Below are 25,604 nucleotides of genomic sequence, written 5' to 3' on the forward strand. Positions count from 1 at the left end.
CCGGCTGATAGCTAATGTGATGCCGATCTTTAAAAAAGGCTCCAGTGGTGAACCAAGTAATTACAGCCTAACTTCAGCACCAGGCAAATTGGTTAAAACTATAGTAAAGAACAAAATTATCAGACCCATGATATGTTGGGGAAAAGTCAACATGGCTTTTGTAATTGGAAATCATGCCTCACCAATCACTTAGAATTCTTGTATGGGTTCAACATGCATGTTAACAAGGGGTCCCTCATCAAAGACTCTTAAGCAAACTAAGCAGTCATGGGATAAGAGGGAAGGCCACCTCATGGGTCAGTAACTGATTAAAAGATAGGAAACAAAGGGTAGGAATAAATGGTCAGTTTTCAGAATGGAGAAGTAAATAGTGAGGGTCCCTTAAGGATCTGCACTGGAAACTCTGCTGGTCAACATATTCATAAATGGCCTGGAAAAGGAGGTAAGCAGTGAGGTGGCAAAGTTTGCAGACAATACAGAATTACTCAAGATGGCTAAATCGAAAGCAGACTCTGAGGAGTTGCAAGGGAATCTCACAAAACTGGGTGACTGGGTGAGAAAATATCAGATGAAATACAATGTTGACAAATGCAAAATAATGCACATTAGAAAACATAATCCCACCTATACGTACAAAATGATGGGGTCTAAATTAGCTGTTACCATGGAAGAAAAAGGTCTTTGAGTCAGTATGGATAGTTCTCTGAAAATTTGCTCAGTGCGCAGCAGCAGTCCAAAAAGCTAACTGTTAGAAACCATTAGGAAAAGGTTAGAAAATAAGACAGACAACATTATAACGCCTCTCTATAAATCAGTGGTATGCCCACACCTTGAATAGTGTGTGCCATCCTGGTTGCCCTCTCTCAAAAAGATATATTAAAAATGGAAAAAGTATAGAGAAGGGCAGCAAAAATAATTAGGGGTATGAAACAGCTTCTATATGAGGAGAGATTAAAGAGATTGGGACTGCTCATCTTGGAAAAGAGACAACTAGGAGCAATATGTTAGCAGTCTGTAAAATTATGAATGAGGATGTGTTCATGTAACATGAACCAGGGGTCACCTGATGAAATTAATAGGCAGCAGGTTTAAAACAAACAAAAGGAAGTACTTCTTTGCACAATGCGGAACTCATTGTTAGGATGTTGTGAAGACCAACAATATAATGGTTCAAAAAAGAATTTGATAAGTTCACAGAGGATAGGCCCATCAGTAGCTATTAGCCAGAATGGTCAGGGACCACACTCAAGGTGTCCCTAGCCTCTGACTGCTAGAAGCAGGAACTGGGCAAAGGGAGGAATCACTCGATAAATTGCTCTGTTTTGTTACTCCCTCTGGAGCATTTGGCTCTGGTCACTGAAGACAGAGTACTGGACTAGATGAACTGATGGTCTGACCAGTATGGCTGTTCACATGTCCTTAAAATCTTTGCTGTTCACCTTTTCAGCCAGCAGTGATGGTATAAAGGTTAAAGTAGAATATCCTCTTCTATGCCTTCTCCCAAGCCAGGTTGTAGTTTCATCCCTTCCTAAATCCATTTGTGCCAGGTTGTTTGAGAAGGAAGCTGTTGATTTTACCTCTGTCTATGCATCCCGGAAATGGAATTGAAGCATGAAGTGAAAGGAATGACTTAATACAGTATTATTCAGCTGACTTTCCTTTCCCTTTTCTTTTTACCACATTGTCTGTTTGGTACTAGGAATTTGGATTTCCTGGTATTTCACAGTATTAATATGGCAAACATTATGGATCCACTGGTGTTAAGGTGTAAAGTAATCCTTTGATATTCTTTCCATTCATATGTCAGAAATGGCACATACTTCTACTTACTGGGATTGATTCAGCTCCTATTGAAGAAAATGGCAAAATGTTCATTAAACTGGTAGAAGTAGGATCAGACTCAGTACAAACGACTGGTTGCAATTTTAACAAGCTAATAGTGAGCCTGGGTAACCACCATATTTGAAAAAGGGGGCAATTTGTACCAGTAGTATCCATAGTGTCTAAATCATTTATTAATTGTTCCTCAGATAGCTCAACCATCCATATTTTATTAAATATTTGAGAACTATGAGGACAGTTACATTATTTATTGAATTATTAAAATCTTTTAAAAATGTGTTTTCTCTAAATATTTTTTATTAGAAGGCAGTTGGTGTTTTGACCAGTTCACTATGGCATCCCTAGTTCTTCAGGGATTGGTCTTATAAACTTTTTCAGACAGTCAGAAATGGCTGTGGTAGCACTATTCTGATTTTTTTCATATTTGTTTATGGTATAATTGCAGTTTCAAATATAAATCCCCATTTTTCAAGCATTTAAAAACTTGTTTCAGGATTTAACTCCAGTTACTAGCCTGGGAATCATTTTGTTTAACCAAATTTTAAAAAATGTATTGTAGTAAGTGGGTCTTAGAGGAAAGTCTTGATTGTTTCAGATACTTTTTAAAATTCATATATAATTCCAAAATATTCCTTTAACCAAAAAAAAGGCAAATTAGTAACTGCTAGTTCTGATATTTTAAGGAGTTAAACCATGAGGCTATAGGTATTCATGCTGTAGACTAGTCCCTGGGATATGCCTGTTCTTAATAAATTAAAGCCCCAATACTGCAAACTTTTTCATATGTGCATAATTTTACTCATATGAGTAGTCCATAGTATGAGGTTTACATATAAGTTGCTTCAAACCTTTATGTACGGAAAATAGTAAAATGCCAGATATTGAATTAATGCTGAAAGACTGTACTCAAAAAGCATTGTTAAGCTTCTTCCCAATCCCTTGAAAGTTATTTTAAAGCAATATGAGTAGAGGATAAAGTGATCAGCTATATATTTGAATTTCCTGGCTCCAAAGTTTGCCCAGGCTTGATATTATTTAAATGTTAAAATAAATATTTATTAAGATTTGTTCCTTAATTAAATGTGCTGGGGATCTGACTACCATTTTGTCAATTTTATTATAAACTATGGAATAAAATGTACATTACTAGTGGAAAATTCCTACTGGAAATTCTGGCTTTCTTTTTCACGGTCATGTTTTCCTGTCTATTGTATATTTTGAATAACTTTTATTTTTTAATATAGGCTAAGGTTGGTGGGCTGTTGGACATTAACCCACTGCCTATCAAGCTAGTGAATTTCAAGCCCTGTACACAGTAGTTTTGCATGCTGGATTATGAAATAGTCCATAGTGTTGTCTGTTGCACCCTGCTCTGCTTCATAAGTAGTTGCATTTGGAAAAAAGTATTCTCAACTGGTGGTGGTAATATTGCTCTTTGTAAACCTGTAATGTGATTGATATGTGACAATGGCATTGCGTATTTGGAAGAGAAGGTGAAACAGAAATTGATGCTTCCCTTTTTAGTTAGAAGTTTGTGTTAAGCATGCTTCAAGAAAGCGCAGCTAAACTTGTAGCTTTCTGCAGTTTTGAGCTGGCAAAGAGCATGTAAAAGAGGGGATGATGTTCATTATATTTGTCAAGTTTTCTCATTCTTGCATTTTATTCTTAATTTGAAGGAAAAAAATCCCTTTTTCATGGCAAAAGACTAATATTGGTTAAAATTAGAATGAGCATCTCCTTTCAGCCATTTTCTTTCCTTTTTTGTTAAAAAGGTTTTTAGACTGCCTGGCTGGCGAGTCAAAGAACTCATTTGTTAAGGAAACCCTGACATGTATTTTGGTTAAATAAATAAATAAATAAACTTCTTTTTTTAAAAATAATAATTTTTTTAAAATCCTTTTTTGCCTCTAGAAAGGGACACTGTATTTTCATGACTAGTATTTGAGCAGCTCAGTTCCTTCTTTTCTCTCATCATTAAAGTAATACTTTTTTCTTTAATTAAGGCTGCATTATGTTACAGGAATTAGGTGTAAAAATCTAAATGTAACTATTTTTAAACCTAGTCTGTAGAATGACACTATAGATCTTCAAGCCCTAGCGCTGTATGGAGTGAGTCAAATTACACTCAGCTTTCCACCCCCTCAGTAGCATTTAGGCTCATCATTCTGTTTGAAGATGTACAAACAAAGTAATACACAGTTCCTTACAAAAGTGTTTACAATATAAATTATGCACAGAAAATAGTCTAAACTTGTACCAAAAAGTTGGAGGTGCAAACTTCAAGTACTGCAGCTATTTTCTTTTTATATATATATACACACACATATGTACCCACACATAATGAATATATTCTATATTTGGTCATTGTTGAAAGACATCAAGAAAGAGAGATATTTTAAGGGGTGATTTATTTATTTGTGTGTTTAGGGGCCTGGAAATTGCCTATCACACTGTGGAGAAGCTGCAACCTAAATAATTTTTATGGTTCTCATCACCGTGGTATATAAACTAGTGCATCACCATTACTTGGGACATTAATCATGTCTAAGGCTATGTCTACAACTTGGAGCTAGGGGTATGATTCCCAGCTTGACCTACTCCCACTAGCTCTAATGGAGCTAGTGTGCTAAAAATAGTAGCATAGCTGCAGTAGCATAGACAGTGGTGAGGCACAGTATGGACTAACTGCCCTGAGTACAGAACTCCCAGACCTTAGGGGTATGTACTCAGAGTGGCTAACCTGTGTCGCTGCTCTCCACTGCCCTTGCTACTGCAGCTACACTACTATTTTTAGCACTCTAGCCCTCAAATTAGGGATCACACCCCATCTCCAAGTGTAGGAGACCATAATTTATAAAATAAAAATTGTCAGTGTACCATTCACCTTTAGGATCCTAACCAAAGGCTGTTTCTTGCTGCCATTGAAATCTTTAAGATTTCTGCTGTTGACTTTAATTGGAACAGAATTGAACCGGAAGTGAGAGAGATCATACATCTCCTTAAGATAACATAAATATTCAGATACGCTATCTTTGGAATACATCCTCTGTTTTTAGTGGTACAATTAGTGTTTTCTCTTCATATACACATAGACTCTCATTTAGAACACTTGGGCTTTGCAGGTGCCGATTAGATTCATAAATATTATGGCAGAAAAATAACATTTTGTACTGATGAAAACTTTTACACCAAGTATCAACTGAGAATTATTTATGTGTGGAGGGGCAGGGAATTAATATATGGTAGAATGTAAAATTATTTGTGACCTGTAACACAATGCAGCTTTAATACACTGGCTTATCCTTAAACTTCTTAAGTTCAGACTTCATTTCATGCTTCCCAGCCTTCTGTCGAAATACTATACTGAAATTGTTAGCATTGTGTTGAAGTTAATTGCAAAGCTTTTGGAATACTGTATCTGGTCTCTGCCTTGCAGCACAAACAGCGCTGTCCTGTGCTGGAGGACCAGTTGGTGGATCTCGTCGTGTATGCCATGGAACGTTCGGAGACTGAGGAGAAGTTTGACGATGGTGGAACCAGCCAGTTGTTGTGGCAGCACCTTTCCAGCCAGCTCATTTTCTTCGTGCTCTTTCAGTTTGCAAGCTTTCCTCACATGGTCCTGTCACTCCATCAAAAGGTACCTTTTCTGCGGCATTCTCTTTTGGTAGGATGGAAAAAGAATCTGTCTCTGTGAGACTGAAGTTTGTAATCACACTGGCAGAGATGAGGTGAAGTATTCATACAACGTAAATCATTGTGTTCTTCTTAGCATGTGCATGATGTGCCTCAGGTCTCACGTGACCAGGACTCCTCACCGAATTTGGTCTGCTGGTTGGATCATTAGCTTCCCCAGTTTGGGCCGAGTACTGATGGGGAGTGCGACGTGAACACTGATTCATCCCCTGCTCCCTATCCTGGTGTTAACTGGTTAGGTCTTTCTCTTCATTGCATTAGATTACAGGATACCATTCTGTACTTATTACATTGTAAAATAAATTTGCAGCTGGAATTTGAAGGTGGCCTTGTTTTCTTTCAGATTATACTGTTATAACTTGTACTCAGACCAAATATTGTAGACCTAGCCTTTATAAAAAGCAGCTGATTTTCAGTCCCATGACCCTTTCAGTTTTTGAGACCATTGTGCCCATGTTGTCCCCGGTTATGGAAATGCAAATCCAGTGTTTCTAAGACTTTTTTTAATAATTCCCCAACAACTTGTGGAAAGCTTAACTGTTTTAACTTACTGCTAAATATGTATGTGTGAATGAATCTTAAGACGTAATGTGCAAGAACTGGTTGGTTAGAGGTAATTTTTCCTCTGCCTGCAGTGTATCTGTTCCTAAATAATGTTTTGTTGTGTGTGGGTTTTTTTTTTTTTAAACAGTTGGCTGGACGAGGTCTTATTAAAGGCAGAGACCATCTGATGTGGGTACTATTGCAGTTCATCTCTGGCAGCATTCAAAAAAATGCACTGGCTGACTTCCTCCCAGTTATGAAGCTTTTTGATCTCCTTTACCCTGAAAAAGAAGTGAGTTTTCCATACAAAATTAAAAGCCAGAGTCATAATTGAACCTGTTAATTAAAATTAGCCTTCAGGAATAATAATAATAATAATAATAATACTACCTAGCTCTTAACATGTACCTTAATAGTGTGCCGCATAATTCAACAGGGGAATTTACAAAAATAAAGTGAAAACTACTGTTAAGCTCAAAATTTATGTGCTGAATTTTTCTAATAATTAAATTTGGGTGGAGGAGGAAGCATTTGGCACCAAAATAAGTTGTAACTAATCTTTTAAGAATTTTTTCTATTCTGTGAAAGTCTCAAGGACTTCTTTTTCTTCCCTATCACTGTTTGATGGCATTTCTGTTATGAAGGATTTCAATGAGTCTTTGGGTATCTGGGTTAAAGCAAAATGATGCATTCTCATATTTTTAGTGAACAAGGCATTTTAGCGGTATTGTTTGTACTTTTAAAAGGTTAACTAACATGATTTGAAGTGATGTTGATATGCAATTGCAAACCCACACTGTGAAGTTACTGTATGGGGGTCTGACAGCACCTCTCTTTGAGAGATAACGTTGACTGTAACAGTGTCTGCTTTAAGTTTAGGATCTGATTTGCAGAGGTGCTGGGTATCAACAGCTCCACTTGCAGGCAACAAGAGCTCTAGATGCTCAGCGTTTCTGAAAATCAGGTGCATTGATATTAAATGAGGTACATACTTTACCCTTGATCCTTGTACAATCTTCTAACTGTTATCAGGAGGAGACGGTCTGTGGATCAAAGGTAGTATATGGCCTTAATGTTTCAGACCTGGCGCATAGATGATAATTAAGAACTTATTTGTGGCTTTGACAGGAACCCCAAGCAAGAGGCAACGCAGTAGTACCTCAGGAACGTCCCAGGAAGCAGATTGTGGTCAAGTCACAATCTGCCTCCTAGTTTAACCCTGCTTGATGGGGGAAATGCCCTGTGTGAGGCCTCATATACCTGGTACTAGGCAGATCCTTTGCTAGGCAATGTGTTGTGGTGGAGGTTGGAGCCGGAGTCTCTCCTGTCCCCTTTTGCAGAGGGAGGTGTAGCTGCCCTTCAGAAAGCACTATTCCTCCTTTCCCTTCTTCCTTCTTTCCCTTTACCTGTCCCCAACCACTACTACCTCTGAGTCACAAACCCAGTGCAATGGAGTAAATGGGGCACGTTATTCTCCTTTACACTACTGCGCACACAGGACCACAAACTGGCCTTAAATATATAATTTGGCTGTCTTCACAGTCTTAGTTTTACACCTATTTCATGCTGAATGCCTCCCCTGACCTAGTAGTGGGATCTTCAGCACCCAGCTATGCTTAACACAACTTTCATTTCAGCACTGCAGTTCTACTTTTCTCCTTAAGGAAAAATGACTGTTTTCTCAAGTGAGAGAGTGGATGGAGTTTTTTAAATCTTTTCATGCCATAAATAGAGTAAATAAGAAAATATCTTCTTGCAGAAAGAGCCCCCATACAAGGACACGTACCACAAAAGTGATACTAATTTTATATTCTGACTGGCAGTGATCTACGACACTGCTTTCCCATCCTGAAATGCACACTGTCCTGATTAGTTGCTGAAGTTGGGCATGGGGATACATGCTCGCACACACAAATATTTTCTGTAATGTTTGTGTGCATAGTTCCCATTGCCAGCTGTGAGAGGAGCACTCAGACTTGCAGTCACACATCCTGCACATTGCACCCTGCTTGCAGTAGCTCCTGTCACTTTGGATTTATGGACAGGCTCTTTGTGCATTTTTGTAGGAGCGATAACTACGTTAGAACACTAACTTTTTGATACACACAAGACAAGGACAGAGGAGTATCAGTGTATAAAACCAACTGGATTTTGTCTCGTTCTACGAACCAGTTTTAAACCCAATTTAAGTAAATTGGGCAGATTACATCTTTTTCTTGTGGGATATTTGACTGTCAGATGCAAAGGCATCCTTTTTCCTGGTGGGCTGTTAATGGAAGTTTTATATTGACTGTCAAACTACTGCTATTCTTTGTCTTTCTGTATTTTATCTCTCCATTTCCATTTTTGAGCTTTATATCCCATAACCAATCTTTGAAATTTGTCCTATGCAAAACTGAGTCTGAGTCTGAAAGCATTTGGTTTGTAACAAAAATATGTATTTAATTCCCTTGACTCCTACATATTGTAAATGTAAGCATTTATCCGCTGAATTTTTTGAATGATTTATTAGGTTCTCTGGGTAAAAACTAATAGCCAGATTCAGTCCTTGGTTCCTTTTGTCTTCAGCTGAAGTTGTATGCACATATGAGACCAAAATTTGTTAGATAAGTGTGTTGTTCACTCTTCTGCATATCAGAAAAAGACACTTGATTGGTGAATGTTAGTTGTGTTACAAAAGGTTATACATACAATATGTTATTTGTGTGTTTGTTCTTTAGTGTATTCCTGTACCTGATATTAACAAACCACAGTCAACTCACGCCTTTGCAATGACCTGTATCTGGATACACCTGAACCGAAAGGCTCACAGTGACAACTCCAAATTACAAATTCCCATTCCTCATTCTCTTAAGCTTCATCATGAGTAAGTTTGGTTTGGTTTGGTTTTTGGTTGGTTGGTGGTTTTTTTGTTGTTTTTTTTTTTTACTTCCATATTACTGCTTATTCCTAGTCAGGACCAAAGAAGAAAAAAGAAAGTTCCAAATCCATGTTTAGAATTTGTTTTCTGTGATATGATGCTGTGTCAGTTTTTTCAGTTACTCTTAAAAAAGTTAAAGGTGAATTATTTTGATCATGTTTTAAAGGACGGTTGTCAGGTAGCTCAAACCCAAATGAGTTTCACATAAATTAATGTTAAATATTTTCATGGCATTTTTAAGAAAAATAATTCCTCTTTTGACTTCCTTACAACTCTACCATTACACTTGTGCTAGTTATTGAGTAGTAGAAAAGGAAAGACTATTTTCCTGTTCAAAGTGTGAGAAATGCAAAAAAGTAAACAGTTAATAAATGGTGAATAATAAATTACATTTAATAATCTAAAATATTAATAAGAAAAATAGGATTATTTAAATAACTTTTACCCTGACACACAACTCCAACAATTATCCTTTTACACAAGACTTATGAAGCTATCATAATATTTACCTGCCTGGGTACAAAATCCTAGTCACCTATTTACCATGATAGTTGAATGATAATGAAAAAACAAAAACTTTACAATGGAGTTACATGAGGGATTAATTTGGCCTCATATCTGCAGTGCAGATATGTCTTGTTTTTCTTTCTCTTTTTCTTTTCTTTCACTTAACATTTAACTTGTCTTGATTATGCAGGTTCCTACAACAGAGTCTAAGGAATAAAAGTTTACAGATGAATGACTACAAGATCGCCTTATTATGTAATGCATATTCAACCAATTCAGAGTGTTTCACATTGCCTATGGGTGTTCTAGTAGAAACTATTTATGGTAATGGCAACATGAGGATACCTCTTCCAGGAACAAATTGCATGGCTTCCGGATCTATCACTCCATTACCAATGAACCTCTTGGATTCGCTTACAGTTCATGCCAAAATGAGGTACAATATGGTTTTAAAATGTAATCAATTTACTTTTACCTGTGGGCCTTAATGTAAGTGTAACTATATAAAGAGGAAAGTTCATTGTTTTGTTTGCTTCAAAATGTTTTGTATAGAACTTCTGTCTGCTTATACAATTTATTTCTTATTAATTTCAAATATATACTTTTTTATTTTTTATTTTCAGTCTTATTCACAGCATAGCTACCAGGGTGATTAAACTGGCCCATGCAAAGTCTAGTCTGGCCCTGGCACCAGCACTTGTGGAGACATACAGTCGCTTATTGGTTTATATGGAAATAGAGTCCTTGGGGATCAAAGGCTTTATCAGTAAGAATTTTGTATTTATTTATTAACACTTCATATTTCATTAGTACCCAGAAGCTATAATCAAGGTCAGAGCCCCACTGTTCAAGGGGCTGTACAAATACTTAGGAAGAAACAAAGAGTTGCTGCCCCAAAGAGTTCATATTATATAGCCCTAATCCTGCAATAGATTCTACAGGAGAACACCACTGTGCCTGTGTGCCATCTATTGTAGGATCAGGGCCTAAGTACTCTGACTGTTGTGCACAAGTATGTTGTTGTTATCTACAGGTACTCTCTTAAGCTTAAGTATACTTAGGTACTCTACTACGGGGGGTAGGCACGCAAAGCAAATTCAGCCGTGAGAAGAATAGCTGGGAATGAACTACCCTAAAATAAAAACTCACCCAGACGCAGCGGAACAAAGAACCTCCGCCGCCAACTCGATCGACAACTCAACTCCTTCTGGTGGGAGGTGAGTGGAGTACCGCGCTCTCGGGGAGTTCGAACTATCGTGATCTAGATCATCGATAGTAGTCGAACTCGAAAAAAAACTCACCCTCACGTCGACGACCGCGTAAAGTGTAGACTAGCCCTTAATTGGTCGAGCTCAACATGCAATTACATTTTCACTTTACTTATTTGTACATCTGCACATCTGAAGAGGAATAAAACTTATTAGAGATGATACTTGCATGTGTAGTGTTAGAGCTGATTCATTCTGTTAGTAGTTTATGGCTTGCAATTTAATATAACTGTGCTTTTGCATCAGGTATAGATTTCATTTTCATGTCAGATGTTAAGAGGAGTTGGTGATGTGGCAGTATGTTTTTCTTAGGATAGACTTAAAGTGCCTATAACTAGATAAAATATCCCTAAAGATTTGCCTGATCATGTGGTTTAAAAGGGAGAGGCATCTAGCTACTTGGTACATATTTTATAAGAGGGTGTATATTTGCACATATGAGTAAAATAGCCTTTTCCAAATGATCTCACTGGAAAATACTTGAAAAATTCTCGTGTCTCTTATTAGGTCAGCTGTTGCCAACAGTGTTTAAATCTCATGCTTGGGGAATTTTGCATACACTACTGGAGATGTTCAGCTACCGTATGCATCATATCCAGCCTCACTACAGAGTCCAGCTGCTGAGCCATCTTCATTCTTTGGCTGCTGTGCCACAGACCAATCAGAATCAGCTTCATCTCTGGTGAGTAAGGGTAACCATCACTAAATTTTTATCCCCTTACTAATTTATTGAAAATCCTGCAGGACCCTTACATAATAGGTTGTCAGTGTTTGCCTGATACACCCATCCTGCTAGCAGCTGTTGATTCTGCTAGGAAAGTGGTAAATGAGATCTGCTGAATCAGAAGCAGGTGGCTTCCCTGAATATAATGGAACAAGATACTATCAGGGTATGGACTGAACAGTAGGGCTGGCCAGAAGACAAGAATTCCATTTCACAACAAATGTCAAGGTTTCAGCGTTTGGTTTTTTCTGCATCATTATGAAACCAAGACCTTTCAAAGTGTTCCACGAAAAGCCAAAGAGAGAGACTGTCCCACCACAGAGTAGGAAATAGTCCAGGAGTTAGGGCACTCTCACTGGGATGTAGAAGACCCAGGTTCAAGTCCTTGCTCTGCCTGATTTGCAGCAGCAACTTTAACTTGGCTCTCCCACATCGCAATTGATTGCCCTAATTGCAGGATTATAGAGCTAGTGTCTGACAAATTAATACAAAGTGGAACCACACCAATTGGAGAGATTGGGGGACACTCCCTGCAGAATACTCAATAACCCAGTGATTAGGGCTTTCATCAAAAAATTCCCGACCAGCTCCACTGAGAGTCCTATGGTAGAAGCTCAAGGTGCAGTCAAGTGTGGGGAAACAGCTTGAGTTGAACTTAATTGTTGAAAAGTCCTTCTTAATAAAGCAAAACCCTAGGAAGGGTATGAGCTGTTGAGTATCAAGCTCCTTTGTCCAGATCAGTTTTCTCAGTTGATACCAAGGAAGTCCTTCTGCCTACATTCTGATCTCTTAGCTCACGTACAACTGTAAGCTGCTTAGTAGTTACCCATCTCTGCTGAGAGAGCAGGGGAAAAAGTGAGAGGGACAGGAAAGTGGAAGAGTCTATGTTGTCATTGATTGTGATTATGGTTATGAACTTTTGCATGTCTCTTGAAAGATAAGATCATGGCAGAGACCTGTCAACACAGAACTAGAAGTACATAACTAGAAATGAAACAATTGGACTCTGCATTGTAGGTGTTTCAGTAAATTTAGATGATACAATGTCAATATCTCTTAAATTGCTTCTAACTAGCAAATGAGAAAACTAGCTGTTGTTGGACCAGTGAAGAATTTAAAATAATGTACCTCAAATGAAAAGAAATATTTTATTTCCTTTCTCTACCCCTCCCCCTGAGATTTTAATTCAAACGGTATAATTACTATCTGGCACTGTAAATGAAGACGTTGGCTTTGCAACTTCCTATAACACATTTGTCTCTTTAAATAATGACTTCACATCTTTGGACTGAGATTCTCAAATGTAAAAAAAAAAATGATTTTTGGGTGCCCCTCAGGAGAGTTCTTGCCCCTTTTCAGAAGGTATGTGCTCAGCACTTTCTTAAAACCCAAAGATGGAGGCATCCAAAATCACTAATCATCTAAAATTCTTGGCTGTAGCCACCAAAAAGCACAAGTACATTGTTCTTTCCATACTAAAACTGTTTTGAAAACAATTATATGCGTATTATGTGAAGCAAAAAGGTAACAAATGACAAGGAGTACTAAAGTTTTTCAGTTTTATAGTAGCAGTGTATTTATTTTTCCCCTAACCAGCCTAACTTTTTTCCTTGTCTTCTTTAGTGTTGAGAGCACTGCTCTAAGGCTAATCACAGCGTTGGGCAGCTCTGAGGTCCAACCACAATTTACCCGTTTCCTTAGTGACCCTAAAACAGTTCTTTCAGCAGAGTCAGAAGAACTCAACAGGGCTCTGATTTTGACTCTAGCAAGAGCAACACATGTGACAGGTAAGAGTGAATTTGTCAAATAAGGGATAATCTACATGAAAGTGGATTAAATCATCTTCCTCCAAATACAGAGATGCCACTCAGGGGCCAACAGCTAGCATTAATGCAATGCTAACATTCTGAAATCAAGAATTGAATATTAGAATATTTATTCTACAATGTAAAGTCAGTTAACCTGCACAAATGTATTTTCCATTTTAGTTTTCCTTATTACATTTAAATGCTTGTGTACTAATGCACACCATAAAAATATATGGAATGTACAACAGGGCTAAAGTTAATGTTGTGGAAGAAGCCATCTTAAAGGCGATCTGCAAAGCAAAAGAAAACTTGGCTTTTATGTCCTTTTTATGATTTTTAAAGGCCTGAAAGGTTTGGATGAGTGTTTTGGATAGGAGAGAGTTAAAAGCTTTTTTTTTTTTACTTTGGAAATTCAGATAGTCTGGAGACTGACTGGAAAATTAGTACAATTATAATATCAGAAAATCCAAGAGAGTGAAAGTTTGAACGGGGAAGGGATTTTTGGCATTTTCTGACTTTTTTGTTCAATTTTTGCAACCTTAACATTGTATTAACATTAGCTTTTTACATTGACTAAGTTAGAATGTTTCATAGGATAATGCTTCACATGCATTTCTGTGCAGAAAAGTTGATTCTTTAAAAATGATGTCTTGTTGATTGTCTCTCAATGATTTCCATATCATACCTACTCAGTTTACAAGCAAGGTGTGTCTTGCAGTTGCCAGTCCAGCAAGCTAAGTCTAGTATCTTAAAACGAAACTGAGTTATTTCTAGCTCATTTGTCAACAGCCATAAAGATTCTGCAACTGCAACACAGGAATTCTGAAACTGTTATAACTTCTTATTTGTGCATCTTCAGCAGAATAAAATCCAGCCCATTCTTCCTACGGGTGTGTTGGTTCTACAGAATCAATCAGGAGTGTGAAAAAGAAAAAGGAAAAAAGGGAGTCTGGGCAATATAAACATTTTAGACAGACAAATACGTAAACCTGTCTGTTTTTTCCAAGATTTGAGTCCTACTAATATAAAAGCCTGGGGAGGAAATGTCAGTTTTATGTGAAGATCCAATTTCACCAATCCATTGTGTTTGATTAATGTTGCATATGTGTCCATTTAGACTTTTTCACAGGCTCCGATTCAATTCAGGGAACTTGGTGCAAGGACATATTGCAGACTATCATGAGTTTCACTCCCCATAATTGGGCCTCACACACACTAAGCTGTTTTCCAGCTCCACTGCAGGTAATTGTTTCAGACTAAGTGCTTGAACAGCTGGGAAAATAATTATCTCAGTGGGATCTTTGTTGTCCCCTTCATAGTTAGTTTTCTTCCCTTCTACATTATGCCCAAGTCACATGAGAAATCATGCATGATTTTGAAACGGTAGGTGTTTTAGGATGAAATGTTTGGGCAGTGGTTGTTACCAAAAAAGATAAAGCAGTGTTTGCAGATCTTTGCAAAATTACATGACGGATGACTTCTTTCACATTGGAAAAGGTTTTCATTCATAGTGGAGATATGTCAGCAGGTTTTGCATCTGTTGTTCTGGCAGGGTGTCCTGCCACTTTGAGGTTTCCTGGTCGGTGGGGAGCTTGCTTTTGATGATGAGGTTGGGGGGGGGAGGGTGCTGTTTGAAGGCCAGAAAAGGGGGTTCAGAAAAGATTACTGTAAGGATGGGATCCCCACTGAATGAGTTGTAGTTGTTTGATGATATCCCGGATGGGTTCCAGTGTGGGGTGATAGGTGACCACTGGGGGGGGGTGTTCAGAGGGGATTTTATTTCTGTATTGAAGCAGCTTTTCTCAGGGTGTTTGGGTGGCTGTGACACTGAGTACATTTCCCAGACCTGAAGGAGAACTTTGTGAAAGCTCGAAAGCTTGTCTCTCTCCAACAGAGGTTGGTCCAATAAAAGATATTACCTTGTCTCTTTAATATTCTGGGACTGACATAGCTACAACAACACTGCTTAAATGTTTCAGACTTGTCAGTTAATAACAAACAAACTTTATTTCAGGCATTTTTCAAACAGAATAATGTTCCCCAAGAAAGCCGTTTTAACCTAAAGAAGAATGTGGAAGAGGAATACCGAAAGTGGAAGTCTATGACCAATGAGAATGATATAATCACTCACTTTTCCATGCAGGGCTCCCCTCCCCTATTCCTTTGCCTCCTATGGAAGATGCTGTTAGAGACTGATCACATTAATCAGATTGGCTACAGGTGAGCTTTTAAAAGTGTAGCTGCATTCTGTACCAGTTATAACTTAAGGGGACGGTAAGCTTTCTTCAGTACAGTGGGCACAGTTCTTCTACACCAGTATCAGAGGGGTAGCCGTGTTAGTCTGGTTCTGTAGAAGCAGCAAGGAATCCTGTGGCACCTTATAGACTAACAGATGTTTTGCAGCATGAGCTTTCGTGCTTGCATCCGAAGAAGTGGGTATTCACCCACGAAAGCTCATGCTGCAAAACATCTGTTAGTCTATAAGGTGCCACAGGATTCCTTGCTGCTTCTACACCAGGGTTCTCAGCTTTAGTACGTTGCTCAATGATGGGTTTTGATGTACAATTAGAAGGATCAACATACTTTAAGGATTGCATAATGTCTAACAGTAGTGCTTACTGCTGGTTGGTGCTGTTTTTATGTATAAATTTCTATGATGTACTTATCTCCTGATAAAAGTGACAGATGCAGGTGAAGGATTCAGCTGTTGAGTTGGGGTTTTTTGGGTGGTGGGGAGAGATAAGTGGTCTACAAAGTCAGAGTTTTACTTACGTTGAAGCACTGATCTAGACAGTCTTTCTGTTCATCATTTACTATTTATTTGAAATATTTTAATAACTTTAGTCGAAGGCCAAATACCAAAAGTTTTATTGGGTTTGACTGCTCAGAAGGCTTATTTCTGAATGGAAGAAGTTAATAATTTTCATTGCTGTCAAACTCTCATTTCCAGTTTTAGAAAGCTTAAAATGTGCTGTACCAACAAAAAATCAGTTATCCTCTTTCCTCCCTCACTAGGCCTGTCAGAGCATTTACTAAATATCTGATAAAATGCTTGATAGGCTTCCCTACAGTTAGGAAATGTGATGCCATTGGTACTGTGCGTGTAAAAAAAAAAAAAAATTACAGAAAAAATTAACTCGTTTTTAGCAGCATGTCATATCTCATGTAGAACTGAAGAATTCAGTTCTACAAGACATGCATGTATATTTATAGAGACTTATGCCCAGAATCTATCCATGAAGCCAAAAATGATTTATTTTTACTGCTAATTAGCAGCCTGTGGTATCCTGACCTGGAATGCCCTCACTTCTGGGAGTTGGGTTACGCTTATTAGCATGTTTTGATGTTTGTATTTGAATGCATATTTTGTATAAAAACTTGAAACACAGTCCTGCAAAATTGGCCAGATAAAAATGTATCAAGACGTCTATACATTATGCAGTCTGCTTCTGCTATGTGCATGTTACAGTAACGAGATCATTTCTTTCCCTCTGCTTGCTAGAGTTTTGGAGAGAATTGGGGCTAGAGCTCTGGTTGCTCACGTTAGGACATTTGCAGATTTCTTGGTCTATGAGTTCTCCACATCAGCGGGAGGCCAGCAACTCAACAAATGTATTGAGATTCTTAATGACATGGTGTGGAAATATAACATTGTAACACTGGACAGGCTGATACTGTGCTTGGTAAGTATGACTTGAATAGATTAGGTGCAAGATGTTTCTTTATCCAAAATTTGGCTAATGTCTTCTGATCCACTTCTATAGCAGTCACTTGCATAGGTGTAGTTTGACTTCAGTTTTTGGGGAAGCAGCTCCAGTCCGGGCATCACACTGGGGTCAAATTCCATGCCTGCCTGAGGCTTGCAGTTTGGGGGGGGCAACACCCTACTGTTCCCCCCCCAAAAAAACTATGTTCATTCTTGTGCAAATATATTGAATTGAATAGTGACTAATTACTAGTTCAATAATCCAGTAGTACTATAGAACTACAGATTTCCACACACCCCGAGTGAGTGAGTGAAAACTAGGAGTATCACAAATGTCTCATTCTCTGGTGAGGAGAACTCTGTCTTGCTTTATTGATCATATAACGGCATTGAATGAATTGGAATTGTTAACACCATTGTATGGGGCTGGTTCTCTCCCCTCTTAGCTTTGCAATGACGGTTCATATTTTGAAAGGGAACAAGGTGCATCACAGATGCCATATTGGCAAATAAATGGAAAACCTCATGTGGCCTTTGGACAAAGCTATCTTTGTTTCAGGGAGATTAAAGATCTGCCAGCTGTCTCAAAAGGGTGGGTACGAGGGATTGTATGCTCAGTCTTCTTTAAGTTCCCTTGCTCTTTTCATTGGTTAGGAATTCTCAAAAAAATAGCTAAAGTATTACTTCAGTAGGTACTATCCTTTCACCAGAGTTTAAAATCTCTCTTCCTGCTATGAAGCTAGTGCTACCAAAAAAAATGTCCAAGATGATACGTCAAAAACTGAATGCAGTGTTTGCAGTTCCATAAAGACCTAACCCCGGAATGACTAGAATTTTGAAACTGGCATACCTTTCTTGATACTATCAGTGTTGGAGGGATGTTCATAAAATCGATTTGGCAGCTGGGATAAAGCTATGATTGGGGATGCCTCTCACTGAGGAACATGGGAGAATTTCTTTCCTGGGAAAAGAGTGACTTGATGAGCACTTATTTCTGGGAGGGGATGGTGTCCAGACTTCAGACCCTTGCTTCCATTCTGTGCCTATGCACACAGACTATAGTGTGTGGGTGAGTTGGCTGGCCAATTATATTAAAATTAGGATGTTTAATCACCCTAAAGTAATTAACAATGTGGATACTTAACCATTTACCAAGAGTTGTGGTGGATTCTCCATCACTGGCAATTGTTAAATAAGATCGGATGTTTTTTTAAAAGATGTGCTCTAGGAATTATTTTGGGGAAGTTCTATGGCAGGGGTGGCCAACCTGAGCCTGAGAAGGAGCCAGATTTGCCAATGTACATTGCCAAAGAGCCACAGTAATACATCAGCTGCCCCCCATCAGATCCCCTCCTCCCGGCCACCGGCAGCCCTGCCAATCAGCGCCTCCCCATCCCTTCCCGCACTTCCCGATCAGCTGTTTTGTGGCATGCAGGAGGCTCTGGGAGGGAGGGGGAAGAGCAAGTGCACGGCAAGCTCAGGGGAGGGGGCAGGAAGGGGTGGAGTGGGGAGCAGGGCCTATGGCAGAGCCAGGGGTTGAGCAGTGAGCACCCCCTGGCACATTAGGAAGTTGGCTCCTGTAGCTCCAGCCCCGGAGTCGGTGCCTATACAAGGAGCCGCATATTAACTTCTGAAGAGCCGCAGGTGGCTCCAGAGCAACAGATTGGCCACCCCTGTTCCAAGGCCATTGTTATACAGGAGATCTGACTAGATGATGACAATGGTCCCTTCTGGCATTGGAATCTATGAATGAAAGCAGACGGCATTAGCTATAATTTTACATTGTTCTGCAATCTAATACTTTTGTTGTTTGTTTAAAGGCTATGCGCAGTCATGAAGGAAATGAAGCCCAGGTCTGCTACTTCATAATTCAGTTACTCTTACTCAAGCCTAATGATTTTAGAAACCGAGTGAGTGATTTTGTGAAGGAGAACTCTCCAGAGCACTGGCTGCAGAATGATTGGCATACTAAACACATGAGTTATCATAAGGTACTATAGATTACACCAGAGGATTGTGCAATGTGTGCTGTGCAGTTGGGATACTGAAGTAGTCCTTTGTTTTGTGTATTACTTGCATTTTGGTTATACTCCTTGTTCTGCTATCAGTGTGTCATTTAACACCACAACGGTAACTTTTAAAGGTACATTTAACGTTAGTAACTTTTGAATATTTAGGTTAATGTAAAATTATTTTATGTTTACAGATTAGTGTAAAAAGAAAATGTGCATGTAATACTAAAAGATAGACGTGACTGAAGAATTAGGAGTCTCTGCTCATCTGAATCCCACATTTAATCCTTGATTTTTCTGGAAGCCAGTCAGAAAGAACAAGGACCCAGTTTCTCCTTTCTGTTTGTGAATTGGGGAAAATATAGATTATTTGTTTTTTCATTAATATAGGGTTAACCATTAGTAATCATTAAGGGGCAGATTTAACTAGGCTTCTGCAAACTTCCACAGTATTGAAAATAGAATGTAACACTCACAGAGAGGGAGACAGTCTGGATTTTAGTGTTGCCAAAAAAGTGGGAACTGCTGGCTGAGGCAGAGCATGACAGTTGGAATATTATATAAATCTTAAACTGTGCCCCATCACATGGTATGTAAGCACCATCCAGCTATGCTTTATATGTCATGTGTGGTTCCTTCTTCATTCCTTTCCCCGGGGAGAAATCTCATACAAATTGTTTTTAATGTATTGATTCAACACATGACAGACCAGTGTTCTTAGGCTCCAGGGGAAGCATATAATGTTAAATAGAGTTGATTTCTCTCTTGATCTTCCTTGGAGTCTTTGACAAGAAGGCTGGATAAGTGATGGTGTCACTGGCTGCCTGATATCAGGATTAATTTTCTTTTAGTACTTTATACCTCCCTGCACCAGTTTTAGTGACTCTGAAACTCTCTCTCTTTTTTTTTAAATACTTTTTCAAGAAAAAATGAGTTTATTATATTTTGTCCAATTATATTTAGTTACTGTGTTCATACCTTCTCTTTGCATGTACATGTATACATATAATTCCAAATTGTTACGGAGTGTCTACAGATTAGAGTACAAAGTAGCTTCAGTACATTTTTAAAGTATTGCAAGTACTCAGTAATGTTTTCAGCATACTTTTTAAAAAAAATCTATTTTTGATTTCTACAGAAATATCCTGAAAAGCTGTATTTTGAAGGGTTGGCAGAACAGGTCAACCCTCCTGTTCAGATCCAACCCCAGTACCTACCCATCTACTTTGGAAATGTGTGCCTCCGTTTCCTGCCAGTATTTGATATTGTAATCCACAGATTTCTGGAATTGCTTCCAGTGTCCAAGTCCCTGGAGACTCTATTGGATCATCTAGGAGGTTTATACAAATTCCATGGTAAGCTCTTCAAGCCCATTAGCTCTTTATACTTGTGATACAATCACTACAGATTCTTCATCATGGTTCATATCAGTAAAGTCCTGTCCACAGTGGGAAACCAAACCTTATTAGCTAACTGTCTGTTTTGAAGAGCAACTTGGTTTACTAGCAGAACCATAATGGCTGACTCTTTTTGAACGCTGATCTAGCTGTTTCAGTGTGGTATGGGCTTTGATATAGTAAACTTTGTTAGCAAGAACCTTGTTTAATGCTACCCACTCTATCCATCCTCTTCCTTCTCAGCAGGGTTCAAACACAGTTTTTTAACTTGGTTGTAATCATGTTGAGTATGACGCAAACCATGTTGTAATAATGGCACAACAGTGTCAGTCTTGTTCTTTTTACTCCTTATTTCTTGTCAAGGTCTCCCCATGAGATGCTCTCTAATGCTGTGTATATAGAGAGGCCTTGTAGGAGGAGTTTACTTATTTGTAAATAATATTTTAAGCAATATCACAAACATAGAAATATTGGTTCTGACCTCGTTTCAGATACACTTTTTGTCCAGTTTCATTTAACATAGTGGTACAGCAACGATAAAAACATGAAGCATTTCTACTTCATATATCTGTTTTTACATCACCCTTAATTTCGCATAAGCTTACTATTAACAATATAAAATTAAGTGTGATACTACAGTGTTTATGGGGGGGTTTGTTGGCAGACCGTCCAGTGACATACCTATACAATACTCTTCATTATTACGAGAGGCATCTCAGAGAGCGCACAAACCTCAAGCGGAAGCTTGTCCATGCCATCATTGGTTCTCTCAAAGATAATCGACCACAAGGCTGGTGTCTAAGTGACACTTATATCAAATCTGCTATGAATGTACGAGAAGATAATCCATGGATCCCCGATGACACTTATTATTGCAAACTGATTGGAAGACTAGTAGACAATATCCTTTCTATAATGATTTGTGCTTAAGGAAAATTATCAGTATTGTAGTTTCAGTTCACCAGAGTTTGGTTATGTTCCATACAGTTGAAACACTGTAGGACTGAGGGCTTTTCTCCACTTACCAGGGGTTCGACACTCAACAGTTGATCCACGGCGGTCAATTTAGCATGTCTAGTGAAGTCTCGCTAAATCGATCACCAATCGCTCTCCCATTGACTCCGGCACTCCACCAGAACGAGAATCATAAGGTAAGTCAACAGGACCCAGCGTGGTGTAGACACCTCAATAAGTCGACCTCAGGTTATTCACGTAGCTGGCGTTGCATAACTTAGGTCGATTTAGCCCCGTAGCATAGATCTGCCCTGACTCTCCCTGGCCATCCTCTTCCCCTTTTCTCTAATGCCAACCTGCTGAGAAGTTGGCTAGTTCTCTGTGCACCTTTCTAATCCTCCTCCCGCAGCTCCACCATTTCCTCTACTTTGCTGAGATGTCCAACTTCAGCGGAGCTGGACTTGTCTCTCTGATTGAGGGAAACTAAAAGCATATAAACCCCTAGTTTACATAAGTTTTAAGCGTCTAATGATGCCAGTGATTCCACTGTCCTGTAAGTAGAAAAAAGCACTTTGTGTTGTTGATCTGGAACGCCTCTAATTTTCAGTGGCAATCAGATAGTCACTGTTATTTGTTCTTTGTCTATTCAAGAGTTTAATGTTTTTCAGTGTTGCCACCTGTAAAATGCTAATACGAGTAGTATGTTTACATTTAACAATATACTTCAAAACAGATTATTAATAGTGTAGAAAATTTTCACCATTTTTCTAATAAACAAAATATCTTAGGTTTAGTGTAAATGGACTCTGACATGGCCCAAACTCAATAAATCTTCCTGTCAGAAAAGTATCTGTTGTATTGTGTGTATGTATGGGTTTCTATATATACAGATATTTCTCTAGATATTTATTTAAAAAATGCTTTCCAATAACTGACTTATTGTCTTAAATATGTGCCTTTGATTGACTGTGGCCTTTAGTTTCATTCAGTGTATGTGAAAAATACATACATTATCAGGAATTTGTGGGACTTTATTGTTTTGTTTGTGTATTAGATATATTTTGTTATAAATACATTTTGTACATGCAGAACTACATTGTTTGCTTCTTACCAGTCCCCATGTGGGAATTTGTTGTTTTCCTTAATCATTGTTACCTATGGCTGGCAAGTCACCTGGTCCATTTCCAAACTGCGACTGGAGATTCAATGAGTTTCCTAACCCAGCTGCCCATGCTCTTCATGTTACCTGTGTTGAACTCATGGCTTTGGCTGTTCCAGGAAAGGATGTGGGCAACGCACTTTTAAATGTTGTGTTAAAGAGGTACATTGCTCTCTACAAAAAGCAGTACAGTGGTTACAAATTACTAACTGGTTCTGAAACTTCCTTTTCTTAAACATTGTTTTATATATTGATATCCTTGGGAGGAGAGCAGTAATATGCTGTTGGATGCCATTCTAAGAGCCAAGAACAAAAAATGTGTGGTGAATACCTATACAGTACCTTAGATCCCAGTGCTGGTGTTGACTGAGACTCAGCTTCATGTGGGAGAGATGGAGGAAGTACCATACATTTGTCAGCAACTTGTCCAATGTGTTCATAGGCGTTAACAGGAGGGGAAAGGAGTCGTGTATAGCACTCCATATCCAGAGGGGGAGGGCCATCAGTTGCTGCAACAAAAGATCTTTGACTGAAGGGAGGAAAGCAGAAAATTGGTAGGATGCCTGAGGTCCAAAAATGCATCATAGTTTAAATTTTTATACGCATTTAATATCTGTTTTCATAATTTTCATTGTTGCCATCTGATATTGGAACTGCATTTTACAGATCTCATTCCGTATTGCCACATGAGACATTTGGACTTGATTCCTAAGCTCACTGACTTGCTTTTTGGGCCAGCAGGTACTGAAAGAGTTGTAAAGGGACGAAGCACCTTGCATTTAATCAGTGACTCACATGGCCATCTCTAAGTGGTAATGATAGGTTGAAAGAGAGGATTCCTTTCCCACCTTACTCAGCCAAGGAAGGTTGCCCTGATGCAGGCTTTAGGACCATGGGGAAATGAGTCATCAAAGGAACCAATATCACTGTGAAGACTTTATTCATACAAATGCCTCTAATGAAAATATCTTAAAAGAAAACATGTTACAGGAACAAAATTGTTTTAAAAGTTTTCCATGCAGTGTCAATGTGGTACTCAACTAACCAGTTAAATAAACCACATAGTCACGCGTTTGTATATAGAGCTTTTTCTTAAGACAAAATTCTATAATTTCTCTAGGAATATACTTCATTCATCATAAATACATCAAAAGTCATGAGAAATCTTATCTAACTTCAGACTTTTTTTTCCCCTCCCTATTTGTAGTCAGCCTCTGGTGCCAAGAGAGAATATCACAGCTTGGATGAATGCTATTGGACTGATTATCACAGCCTTACCAGTGAGTCTGTATGTATTTTAAAATTTTCTGACAGAGAAGAGAATTCATTCTTCCATAAAAGCTGATATAGCTGGTAATCTCTGTGAGGGATTAATGCGACTAGTTTCTGATGTACCTGGAGTAGTTCCAAAAGCCACTGGGAAGCTTATGAAACACCTGTGCTTTGTCCTTCATTGTCTGACCAAACCCACTTTGGGATTGCGGGGAGAGAGAGCACGAAAACTGGATTTTTCACAATCTTGTTTCCTCAATACCTTGTGGGAAAATAAAGTTTTGCTATACATTAACTACAAAAAATTTCTTGTGCAGTGTTTAAGTTTGAGAATGAAGTCAGAAAATTCTCTAAGATAAGAAGTCTGATGTAACATTAACTCTGCACATTCCATATAACTTTATTGAGCATAATGGAATAGGAATAAATCATAGAAAGGAAGTGTAAAATTTAACAAGGAAAACAAGAACAGGAAATGCGCATAATTGAGTTTAAATTGTTATAGTAGAAACTTCCATCTTTTGAAGATGCTGAGTTTTAGTGTTTGATGACTCGGCTTCAACACTGATGAATATTTTTGATTTAATTTCCCTTTTTCACCCCTTTTCTGCTCTGGTCCCCTTTCCACTTGATCTACCAAAGTTATTTCCACACCTTCCCCAGTTACATCATGCATCCCTTTGAAGCCCTCCATTTTCTTCCTATTTCTCATTGTAAAAAATGTAAGCATCTCATCTTCATCTACAAGTTCCTGCATCTCTGCTTTCTTTGCTCCCTACAGTCTCCTGCCTTAACACCTCCCTTTGTCTCTTTTTCCCATCCTTGTCCCCAGCCTCTGTTTGCCAGAAGCCGGGAGTGGACGACAAAGGATGTATCACTTGAGGATTACCTGTTCTGTTTGTTCCTTCTGAAGCACCTGGCATTGGCCACTGTTGGAAGACGGGATACTGGGCAAGATGGACCATTGGTCTGATCCAGTATGGCCGTTCTTATGTTCTTAGCTTGTGCCTTCTATTGTTCCTATGCCTGGAACAGTTCCCCCATCCTCTTCCACCAACTGCCACTCTTTTCTGCTTCAGATCACTCTTTAAATTCCATATTTTCAAACAGTCCCTCCACTCTTCTTTTCATTAACAATCCCCAGGCTTCTTCTCTCCTGATTGGTGGTATCTTGTCTTATTTAGGTATTAAGGTCTTTGTCAGGAAATGAGTAGGTAAAATATTTTTGTAAATTAAGAATGTTTTATATAAATATTTTTTAATAATTTACAGTAATCTGAGGGAGGTGGGGGAGAAAGTGTTACCTTTTCTTCTAAAAATTAAAAGAATAACAATCATTTGGGGTTTTTTGTTTTGCCAGGAGCCATACTGGATTGTCCTCCATGATCGGATTGTCAGTGTTATCAACAGTCCTAGCTTGACATCAGAGACAGAGTGGGTTGGTTATCCATTCCAGCTCTTTGACTTCACAGCTTGCCATCAGTCCTACTCTGAGATGAGCTGTAGCTACACTTTGGCATTGGCACATGCCGTTTGGCACCATTCTAGCATTGGCCAACTTTCCCTCATTCCAAAGTATGTATAATGGGTAACTGAACATTTAAAGTACACTTTTGACACCCCGTCTGTATTGTGTACAGCAACACAATATGTCCAATATGTACACAAGGAAGTGTGTGGCGGAGAGAGAAAGCAAATCAGAACAAGTACTAAAAAAATCCTCTAAAACATGGGTGATGGTAGGGTTTTTTGGTTTTTAAGCTGGTTCTTGTCTCTTTTATCTATATCTTTGGGCTCTC

At 38.6% G+C, this 25,604-nt stretch overlaps 1 protein-coding gene across 3 annotated transcripts in view; it reads left to right on the forward strand.

Moving 5' to 3' along the window:
* MED23 (mediator complex subunit 23) overlaps nucleotides 1-25,604 on the forward strand; it is a 116,871-nt gene that overhangs the window by 17,834 nt on the left and 73,433 nt on the right. For all 3 annotated transcript variants that reach the window (XM_039532367.1, XM_039532366.1, XM_039532368.1), the window contains 16 exons: nucleotides 5,279-5,479; nucleotides 6,227-6,370; nucleotides 8,799-8,944; nucleotides 9,696-9,941; nucleotides 10,129-10,271; nucleotides 11,281-11,455; nucleotides 13,121-13,284; nucleotides 14,423-14,547; nucleotides 15,320-15,525; nucleotides 16,808-16,988; nucleotides 18,832-19,002; nucleotides 20,162-20,378; nucleotides 21,085-21,321; nucleotides 22,530-22,695; nucleotides 23,741-23,813; nucleotides 25,166-25,380. In XM_039532367.1, the coding sequence (XP_039388301.1) occupies nucleotides 5,279-5,479; nucleotides 6,227-6,370; nucleotides 8,799-8,944; nucleotides 9,696-9,941; nucleotides 10,129-10,271; nucleotides 11,281-11,455; nucleotides 13,121-13,284; nucleotides 14,423-14,547; nucleotides 15,320-15,525; nucleotides 16,808-16,988; nucleotides 18,832-19,002; nucleotides 20,162-20,378; nucleotides 21,085-21,321; nucleotides 22,530-22,695; nucleotides 23,741-23,813; nucleotides 25,166-25,380 (2,810 nt within the window). The remainder of the gene's footprint in view (nucleotides 1-5,278; nucleotides 5,480-6,226; nucleotides 6,371-8,798; nucleotides 8,945-9,695; nucleotides 9,942-10,128; nucleotides 10,272-11,280; nucleotides 11,456-13,120; nucleotides 13,285-14,422; nucleotides 14,548-15,319; nucleotides 15,526-16,807; nucleotides 16,989-18,831; nucleotides 19,003-20,161; nucleotides 20,379-21,084; nucleotides 21,322-22,529; nucleotides 22,696-23,740; nucleotides 23,814-25,165; nucleotides 25,381-25,604) is intronic.

The sequence above is a fragment of the Mauremys reevesii genome, linkage group 3 (genome assembly GCF_016161935.1).
Source record: "Mauremys reevesii isolate NIE-2019 linkage group 3, ASM1616193v1, whole genome shotgun sequence".
Lineage (NCBI taxonomy): Eukaryota > Metazoa > Chordata > Testudines > Geoemydidae > Mauremys > Mauremys reevesii.